This window comes from Hibiscus syriacus, unplaced genomic scaffold (genome assembly GCF_006381635.1).
Source record: "Hibiscus syriacus cultivar Baekdansim isolate YM2019G1 unplaced genomic scaffold, ASM638163v2 tig00110502_pilon, whole genome shotgun sequence".
NCBI classification, from domain to species: Eukaryota; Viridiplantae; Streptophyta; class Magnoliopsida; order Malvales; family Malvaceae; genus Hibiscus; species Hibiscus syriacus.
In genome coordinates this window covers 260,605-271,954 of record NW_024062763.1, presented here as the reverse complement: position 1 = coordinate 271,954, position 11,350 = coordinate 260,605, and the positions used below count along the sequence as shown (strand labels likewise).

Genomic DNA, 11,350 nt, shown 5'->3' with positions numbered 1-11,350 from the left:
TATTAAAAAAAATATTAACTTTTCCGATAGCGTATTTTCTAACCTTATATTAGACTGCCTTTTCTTAGACATCTCTCTCTAATTAGTTGGTGTTCCGTACTCATACCTCAAAGATGGATATTTCATTTTAGGGTAAATTACTCGTTTAGCACTTAAATTATTAGTTTCAATCCACTTTAATACTTATACTTTTAATTTTTTCAAAACTACACCTAAAATTTAAGTTTAGTTCCTATACTCTTAATTATAGACGATAATATATCTCAAAATTTTAAGGACGCATATTACCATAATTATACTAAAACATAAATAAATATTAAAGTAATTTAATTTAAAATTATAGATACCACTTTAAACTTTTATAAACTGTGAGAACGATTTTTTTATAAGTAAAATTTCATAAACTACATTAAAGAAATAAAAACTAGAAAAAAATCAGAGTGAGAGGGAACCACAAGAAAGGACGACTTTTTTCAGTAAGCTTCGCTTCTATCATTCAATTTTATCATGTTTTTGTTTTGATTTCTTAACTTTATCATTTTTTAATTTTATCATTTAATTTTTAACTTTTATATTTTTAGTCACCGACCGTTAAGTCTTTAATATCATTTGAACCTTTTCCGGTAAATTCATGCAAAACTCTCTAAAATTTTCCTCTCAAACCCAAATTTTTAAACTCGTTTTCGTTCATTGGTGTTGAAATATTTTTTTCAATTCGAATAATTAGGTCGAGAATGACAAAATAAAATAAAATATCTAGATTTCATGTTGATTGAAATATGAAAATTACAAATAGACCAATAAAAGGTCGAAGCTTTGAGTTAAAATTTTATTGATTTTAATATAATTTCAGGAAAAAAAATCATATTAACAGGAAAAATAAATAGAAAAAGTAGAACATTTTAATATCAATTATACCGTAAACATCATCCCAGATGGTCAGATAAGGGTAGAGAAAGATTCATGACATTAGAAAGATTTCAAAACATTAAACTAATTTTATAAACAAAAATTTCCAAATCACAACTTTTTGGTATTGTCATTATGCAAAAACAATTGGGTGATCATAGAGCGTATTTCAACAGCTGAGTGACAAAATCATAAGATTTTAAAGTTGAGTGAACAAAAGAGAATATGACAAAAGTTAAGTGACTAAATGTATAATTTACGCTGATTTCTTTTGGATAGTGCCATATTTTTTAACACTTGCCTATAAGGATGGGCATAAGATCCGAATCCGACGGGTTTTGATCTAACCTGATCTGATTGAGTCGTGTTTTTTTTAAAAAATAGGTGCGGATGGGTTGGGTCGGATTTTTAAATATGATGTTCAGGTCGGGTCGGATTCGGGTTTAGGCTGAAAAATATCCAATCCGATCATACCCGAAAAAAATATAATTTTACCTTATATATTTAGTAATAATTACAATAATACCCCTCTATATATTATTTTTTCAATTAAATCACAATTTTTATTGAATAAAAATAATATTTTTATTATTTCGGGTCGGGTCAGATAGGATTCAGATTTTATCTCAAAAAATAAGGTCTGGTGGAAGGTATATATTTTTCAGGTCGGATGAAGGATGTAAAATTTTTTAGTCGGGTCTAGTTGGCCGAAACCCGACCCATACTCATCCCTGCTTGCGAAGGTATAATCAGAATTGCTGGCTGAGAAATGCAATGATAAATTTGTTGCCCCTTGAATTTTGCCATTTGTTAAATTCTTTTGCATATATATTTCTATTAACATTATTTTATTTTATTTTATTATTCGTATTTGATTTGTTGATAGACTAACTCAAATTAAATATTATATCATCTTCTTCTTATCTTTTGATGGTTCTAGACAAACAAAAGGTTCAACCAAATTACAAAACAAATGGACCAATCAAAATTCAATTGCAAAGTCAATATGAAGCATTTTTGGAGTATTCACAAGTGAATATTAATATTTTCAAACCATATATAGTATATCTTTTTCATAGTATTAAGTGGTATACCTACATGGTGGGATTCTTCACTTCCATCTACACACAATAACACCCCTCAGTCTTTCCCCTTTCCCCTTTCCTTGCCCCCCCGCCGCCGCACCGCCACCATTACTACCACCGTATTATTACACACATAAATTGACAGAATACAAAAATCTTGTAGATATCAACAACCAACCAGGGCGATCTTTCTGCTTCCTTTTGAACCACAGAATATAGAAAGAAAAGAAGGGAAAACTAAAACCCTAATGCAGAGACATCTCATTCAAGGACTTTATAAGCGATGCTGGTTCACCTGCATTTGGATCGGTAATTGAATAAATTAGTAATTATGGGTAATCTTTTCCTTTCATTTCTATTTTGCTTTTTTTATTTGGGTAAACTACACGTTTAGTACTTAACTATCACTTTTTTTCCGTTTTTGTCACTCACTATCTTTTATTTCAAAATCATACCTAACGTTACATTTTGGTTTCATATTTTCAACAATGATGTGACATTACCTTATGGCGACACACGTCAGCATCACCTCACCGTTAATTTTTTTTAATGGTGGGTAGTCAAAATGAAACCAAAAGTATAATTTTGAAACAAAAAATAATTGGGTGGCTAAAACGGAATAGAAGTGATAGTTGGTATACTAAATGTGTAGTTTACCTTTTTTTTTGGAAGGGGAATAGGATACTTGCAGAAGAAGTTAAAGAAAAGAATAAGAAAAAGGAAAGCAATATTAAATAATGCAGATATGCTATGAAGATGGACTGATTCTGTTGACCTTTCATTTAAAATCATATGGTAAAGCACAAATGTATTGTATGATGTTGACATTGAACCACATTTTGCCAGGCTGTGTAGGTAGCTGGATTGAGCTGTAAGACTTGTAAACTAATGTAATCCAATCCAGGTACTGGGGTTGAATTCATGCATGTTATATGTCATACGGGGACTCCGTAAACCGGTCGAGCTAATCACGGATTAGATTTTGACATGGTTGCAGTTAATAACACGCAGAAACGAGGAACGTACCTTTTTCGTCGTATGAAGTTTCGTATATCGCGTGGGAAGCGGCGGTTATTGCGTTCATAGTCGGCAGGTGGTGAAACGAGAATCCTGTCCGATCGTCTCGAGCATCCGGCATGCAACTTCAAGCAACTTCCCTGCCAAGAACATTTAGGCTTATTCAATATTAGGCCGTCCCAACCATGTTTCTTATTGCAGATGAGGAAGATCAATTGAAAGCTACATATCAACCTCATGAAAACAACTACTCATCTAATACGCGTATTCGATACATTGTGCATACCTACATCGAGCATATACATGTATTATAAAGTAACTAATATCGTAACGAATCTCAACCATTGGATTAACAAAATGGCAGGTAATGGTGAATAAAAAAGAGGTTGGAATTATAATTTTATAGGAAGAAAACAAACATGTTAGTAAAGAAATGGAGGTGGAAGCTATTTTCTACAAGGAAAACAATGGGCTGTCAAGATTCCAGTGAAGTCAAAGAAAATTATATTGTTGTTATGCTGCAACTTTCATGTTCGACAAGCCAACTCATTCCAAAGAAACAGCTGCAAAGGAAATATATATATATTCCCTTACCGACACTTCAATTTCAAATAAACTTTATAGCATGTTTTAATTTGGCATCACTTGACTCATCAAAACTCTTAAAGAAAGCTACAGATTCCCATCCTTGCTTGAAATTTTGATACCCTAAACCTTCAAACCAGAGATTGTTGTATGTTTAAACACTCGAATTCAAGCCTCTCGAATGTCGTAACAATAACGATGTCGATCGAACAAAAAACCAATCGTCGAATGCCTCCAACCATGTCCCTCACATTCATATGTCAAGCAGCATTCATATACTAATATGATCCTTTAACTATATGAAAAATTTTATAAAAATGAAATATATCGATACCGACAACATATTCGTACCCGACACGATAATTACTCGTAAATCCGAGAGAAGGGTGGTGAGAAGTCATGTCATTAAAATATATAGACTTGAGATTGCAAAAAATAACAAAAATATGTAACCAAAAATTTCCCTCCCAACAACCAGGTTGATGTAGGGCTAGATAACAACTTCAAGTTAGTCATATGAAATTGCAATAAAAATAAGAGAAGAATAAGAGGCTAACTTATTCATTAATTAATTTAGAATAATTATTTCAACAGATTTAATCAATCAATTTCTGAAAGAATATATTGAGACATGAATAAATTTAGTTTTTATTTTATAATTTTTAAATTTATGTCAGTTAGCTCATTACATCGTTTCAGTTCGAGCTATTGTAAAAATGGTTAAATATTTTTGTTCTTGAATTAAATATATTTAATATGCTAATTATGATTAATATTTTTTTTTATATTTTGAACAAATATTAATGGAGACAACAAAAAGCAAAGAAAGAAATGGACAATTCTACCCTCTAAAACGATTCTAACGCACCGACAATTTTCTAATTACCCACCAAATATTCCCCGGCAACCAGCGCCGCTCACTATTCTCAAACCCCCCATGTCAATGGATCAACGATATACTTATTTAATGTAAAATATTGGTAATAAAGATAAGGTAATTTAGTAATTTACCTCTTCTGGGTTTAACAGTGGCAACTTTGATGGTTTTCTTTTCCTCCTTAGCTTTCTCCTCCGGCGGGAAAAGAACGCTGTCGATACCCTGAACGGAGATCCTCCCGTCGGTGTAAATGTCGGGATCGAACAAATACGCAGATCCATCGGTATGGCCGAATCTGACAGACCCATCGGCTTCCTGGGCCAAAACCTTATGTGGCAACCTCAATGTATCGTAAGACACTTTCCCGAATCTCCTCACCGCATTGTACATGCTTTCCTCGGTCTGGTACTCGGGGATTATATGGTAATATATGATTTGCTCCGGCGCTCCCGGTTCGCTCAGCTGGTCCGTCGTTAGCTTCGCCATTGCCTCGTCGTTGGGCGCTAAAACGGTTAAAACGTAGCCCTCGGAGACCAGCCGGCCCATTTCGGTGGCGAGCGACGTTAGGTTCACTAAAATGTCCGCCATTTCGTTGTACCCGCCGTACTGTAACAGGGTCTGTATGAAATCTTTGACTTGCCTCATCCCATTGAAATGGTGGTGGGGTCCGCCGGGTCCCGGTGCCGGTGCCGGAGCTAGCGACGGGCCAGGGGCCATGGCGTCGTAGATTGGGAGGACGGGCGGCGAGCCGGGGTTGACGGGAGGGGCTGGTTTTTTCAAGCGGTGGGTTCTGGGATCGACTTCCGGAGCTCCTTCCGGTTTGACGGCGGAGATTGAACGGAGGCTTCTACGGTTGTTGAAATCTTGCTGTACTGATCGGGGGATTAAGAGCTGTTCGATCCCGTGGATGACACCGTCGGGACGGTTGATAGCATTGGGGGTAATGAGTTTAGCCGTACCTATGAATTTGACGCCGGACGAATCGTCGCCGCTGAGTTCGACTCGGTGGTTCGATAAAGTCCGGTGGTGAGTTAACGCCGAATTCGATTTCGGATCGATCTTAACGGGCACAATGTGATAGAGCAAAAGAGTTTGAAGAGACTTGAGATTACCAGGCTCGAGCAAGAACCGCTTGAACTCAGGGTCGAGATCCCGCTCCAGAGCTTCATTTTTGGGAGCGAAAATGGTGATATTGTGCTTGCCCACAACTTCTTCAAGGGTCTGCAATAACAAAGCCTTCTCCACCAACTCGGCAAGCTCAGTGTAATGCGAGTCCAACAGAGCCACCAAGACCGAGTTGGAATTTATCTGGCCCGTGTGATTCGTCGCCGGTGAGGTCTCTTGCAATGCAAATGAGAGCGTTGAACATGAGATTTGAAGAAGAAGAAGAAGGAAGGTGAAGAACTTGGCAGCCATTACTGATGACCAGAAAGAACTGTTTCTTCTTTCTCTCTCTCAGAGGATTATGAGTTACCGATTTAAAGAGTAGTTGTAATAAAATGTTTTACGTTTCATTATTATTATTTTATTTATTTTTTCTTTCGTCATAATGTAAATTACGACTCTTAACTAATCTTGCAATTATATCTAATTATATTTGTAATTTATGTTCATATCCATAATGTCAAAGATTAAAATAAAATTATTTTTTTATAGTAACTCAGTAACAATCATATTTATTGAAATAATATTTTATTATTTTCTAAAAAAATATTTTTATAAAAACATAAAGTAATTTTTCTACGTATATAGGAATTTAACGAATTAATATATCTTAATTATTTTTATTAGTAATCAATTGATTTATTGAGATAAAATATTACATCTTTAAGGTCTCTAATTTAAATTTTATTTAGATAAATTAATTAATAGATCGAATATAGATGATTAAATTAAATATATATATATATATATATTAATAAAGGGTTTAATTGCATCATACATCCTCAAACTATGATTTTTGTTCTAAAGTGGTCCCTAAACTTCTAAATATTCCAATTCCATCCTTAAGCAATGACTACCATTCTGAATTAGTCCTCAAACTTTTGAACATTATAGTTTCATCCCCAAACTATATCCTTCATTCTAAATTAGTCCCCAAGCATTTTCAACATTTCCATTTCATCCCAAATTATATGTATATACTAATCACATTACGTGTTGATAAAATCGTTAGGTCAAGTTATATTATTATATGTTTGAAACAAATAAAGTTTATGTTAAATTGTGGTTAAAATTAATTACATACTTTGATGAATATGGGGATGAAATTGAAAGATTTAAAAGTTTAACGAGTAATTTAGAATAAGAATCATAGTTTGTGGATGAAATTGGAATGTTCAAAAATTTTAGGACTAATTTAGAATGAATATCATAGTTTGAGGATGAAATTAGAGTATTAAAAATAATTCCGTTTTAAAATAATGGTCATAGTTTGAGGACACATGATACAATTAACTCTTAATAAAGTTATATATATATATATATATATATATATATATATATATATATATATATATATATATATATATATATATATATAAGTTTAATGAATTAATATACATTAGTTGTATGTTTTTGTTAGATTGTCATCGTTACAACCATTCATTTAATAATAGATTATAATTGTGCAAGTGAAAAATATTTTTTTATTAATAATAAGTTTTTTTAATAGACTATAATAATAAGTTTATTCGATAGGATGTGATATTAATTTTTTTAATGTTATAAATGAAGCAAATTAGATTGAGAATGTCATTATATAATGGATATCTATTGTATCCTATTCGAATTAGTTAATCATTACATTGAATATTGCTAGTTAAACTAAAAAAGTTCTATTTTTATTTTTAATAACATTATCGATATTTGATCTAATAACCGCTTGATGCGAATCAGATCCTAAGAAGGCTCATAGAAACAAACTTTCTAACTTAATTTTTTTATTCACAGTGTTAGAATTTGAATTTTTGCACGAACCAAATTATCTCAATGGTTAAAGGGATGATTGTTATCTCTAGAGATCTCGGGTTCGAACACCCCATTGTAGAGTGTTTGAGCGTTCATCAACAAATAATTGGGAATGGTTTGAAATTTGGGTGAAACCGAGCTTGTGGTTTGGCTTTCTCTATCATGGCTTTTGGTGGGGAATTGTTAATTGCCGGAAATGGTCATTAAGCGAAGAGAGGGGGAAAGTGGAGGGTGGAGGGTTAAAATAGCGTCGGTTGCGGGTAAACCTTGACAGGGAAAACACGTGGAGCTTGTTTTTCTGAAGCTTGCCGCTTCCTTAAGCCTCTTCTTTTATGTATTGCTTAAGACAAGAATGATCTTATCTCGAAATTTCAAGTTCTCCTATAATTATGTGAAAAATATGGTCCCTAATTATAGAGTATTATTTTGTTGAATTTCTTAACTATTAAAAATTATAAAATAGTCCTCTTATTATAGGATATTACTTTATTGAGTCTCCAGACTATTAAAAGTTATAAAATAGTCATCTGACTATTCATATGTTCTAAAGTTATCTTTTTTTGTTTAAAAAATTATGGTTGTCTGAACTGAACGTTAACATGTTGAGTAGAATATGATAAAATTATATTTTAATAATGTCTAATGGCACCGTTATTCCTTTCAAGTACTGGCTCGACAACATAATGTTTTAAGCAGAGACTAAATTCATAAAACTACAACTCAAACAATTCTGAGGTCATATTTTATCACATCTCAACGAGCAAGTTCACGTCCAGCTCAAAGGGTCGTCAATTTTTAATAAAAATGACGAGTTTGGAACATATAAATAATCAGGTAATTATTTTATAACTTTTAATAGTCGAGGGATTCAACAAAACATCACCTTATATTTAGGGGACCTCTTTATAATTTTTAATAGTCGAGGACTCAACAAATCAATGTCCTATAATCGAGGGACAATTTATATACTTTACCCTAATTGTATATCTTTAAAATTCCATAATTATATATTTTTAAATTTTTAATATAATTTCCTAAAAATATGCAAATTTTTAATAAAAAGCTATACATTTATACCGATATATATATATATATATATATATATATATATATATATATATATATATGGGTCACGATCTACTTACACAATATAAAACTCTTTTAGTTTACACATATTTAAGACCGAAAGATGAGATTAACTTCTTATTGACATTTCTTACTTTTAATCTCAGCTATCTATTTTCACTTATCCAACGATCATAAATCTGTGTAAAACTAAAAGAGTTTAGCTTTACATTGTGTAGTGTATATATATATATATATATATATATATATATATATATATATCTCGATTTATTTTGTTTACGTATCAGAATGTTATGAATTTAAATCTAAATACTCTAACTATTATATACAATTGATTTAAAATAAATGCGAATATTAATTATTCAAATCAATTTCACTTTTATAAATATCAGATTTGGATTGAGATAATTCTTTTTAATTTAAATGTTATGACTTTATATATTCTAATTACTATTGGAGGCAAATACAAAGTGTTTACGAATATTAGTTCTCTAATACTTAGTACATAACATAATATTAATTTAATACAAATACATATATTTAATTATATTATAAGCGTACGAATCAAATTACCTCAATAGTTAAAAGATTGATTGTTATTTCTAGAGGTTACGGGTTCAAGTACTAGTTACTGCAAAAGAGTGATCGAGTGTTTAACATTAAATGATTTAGAGTATTTAGAACATATACTACTTTGTAATCACCTTAATTTAATACAAAAATTATATTATATGCATATAATATTTTATTTCTAAAATAAAATAAAAATAACACGAATTTTTTTCATTACATGTTCACTATATATATTTGAAACTATGTGCACAATATATATATATATATATGTTAAAGTAGAAAGACATTTTATTGTGTTAAGCAAACAATAAAGCCTTAAACACAAAAATTGACCATTAAATTTGATAAATTATGTCAAATTAACTATTAAAGTTAGATATTTTTTAAATTCTCTCCTGAATTTTATATTATTTTTTATTAAAATAGTCCCTCAACTTGATAATTTTATAACATCTAATATTATTTATTAAAAAACTGTAAAAAATTCTGTTAACCTAATAATATTAATTTCTTTTATTAAATAAAAATTAATTTAATTAAAGTTAAATAAAAATTTAAGACTAAATTGATAAAATTTGTCAAATTCATGAGTTATTTCAATAAAAATACTAATTTTAGGGGTTAATTTAAAATATTTCAAATTTAGGTATGAAGCCGGCAATAATGTATATATATATATATATATATATATTAAGCTAAGGTGATTATAAAATAGTATATGTTCGAAATATTTTCAAACATTTGACAATAAACGCTCAATCACCCTGCTACAGCCGTTGGTGCTCGAACCCGTTACATCTAGGAACAACAACGTTTCTTTTAACCACTAAGGTAAGTGGTTAGTGCCCAACAATAAAATATGGTTCAAGATAAACAAACTACTTATGAGATCCATAGATAGTATATATACCTAGTACTATAAATAAGACGAGATAGAATGTGAGATACTCGAGATCAATTGAGTCAATGTTCAATAAATACTTGATTCGAGTTTGAGCTCGACTCGAGTTCTTATTGAGCTGAAACAAACTACTTAATAATCGACTCAAAAAACTTGCGAACAACTCGAAACAAAATTATTTGTTAAAATTTTAGTTTTTATAAAAATAAATTAAAAAAATATTAACATTTATGTGTTAATTTCTTTTTAATGTAGTAGAAGGTTTTCAAGCACTTAAGGTTTAGGTTCGAGTTTGAGCTTCAATCGAATTAAGTTCAAGATTTTTTTTTCAAGCTTTGGTGAACTTTATCGGGCTTGAATTCGTAATTTTGGATTTGAGTTGAATTTGAAAATTTTAAACTTGTGAGTTTTCGAGTTAAATCGAACTCCATTTTAAAGTTTTGATTAGAGTGAAATCCAGAGTCACTCATTTGCAACCTTATAATATGCAAGTTATTACCTGAAGTGACAACAGTTCAATGGGGTGGTGGCGCAATTGGCTAGCGCGTAGGTCTCATATCTTATAATTGTGGTTCGAGTCTCTCTCTCACCCCATTTCTTTTCATTCTCCTAACTTGGATGCTTAAACTTTTTTTATTATTAAAAATGGTACTTAAATTTTGTTCATTGTCATGTTGGTACTTATGTTAACCAGTCCATTCGTTTATTATTCTCTTAACCTGTCTGCTTAAACTTTTTATTATTAAAATTGTACTTAAATTTTGTTTTTCTCATGTTGGTACTTATCTTAATCGATCATTACCTAATAACGACGTGTATCAATAATTAAATGACATGTGATACAGTTTAAGTCATTTTTGTCATGTGACAAATTCCAATTGGTTGGAACTGTTTTGTTTAATTTTGAGAAGAAAAATAAATTTTAGATACTACTTGGGATAAAACCAAAAGTACCAAGATAGAAAAAAATATAGTTCAAGTACCGATTTCTTAAATAAGCCAAAAAGAAATGAAGAGGATAAAGGATCTGGCGGTCAATAAACCAAGTTATGGTATTTTTTTTGAATAGTAGGGGTAATTATAATATAGTTTAAGTACTTATTGATTAGAATATGATAAATGTTGTATGAATGATTCATCAAGTTGAGGAGTTTAGAATTCTTTCATTCACATGAGAGAAGTCTTGTCATTTTACGCTTTGGGACATTTTTAATCATTTAGCACTTAAAAAAATGGTTGTCCATTTTTCCCATATATATGGGGTAAGGGAAGGTAAGATAGTAGGCTACCCCCAACATCAGGTTGGGAGCAGCTTCCGTAAGAGACCTCCGAATTATGAAATACCCT

At 31.0% G+C, this 11,350-nt stretch overlaps 1 protein-coding gene across 1 annotated transcript; it reads right to left on the bottom strand.

Moving 5' to 3' along the window:
* Positions 1–1,883: 1,883 nt before the first annotated feature.
* LOC120129508 (fasciclin-like arabinogalactan protein 15) lies at positions 1,884–5,945 on the bottom strand. Its single transcript, XM_039146981.1, has 3 exons — positions 4,608–5,945; positions 3,021–3,151; positions 1,884–2,289 (listed from the first exon to the last, which is right to left on the bottom strand). The coding sequence occupies exons 1-2, from the start codon at positions 5,887–5,889 to the stop codon at positions 3,075–3,077; spliced, it is 1,359 nt and encodes a 452-aa protein (XP_039002912.1). The 5' UTR covers positions 5,890–5,945; the 3' UTR covers positions 1,884–2,289; positions 3,021–3,074.
* Between the last annotated feature and the right edge of the window lie 5,405 nt (positions 5,946–11,350).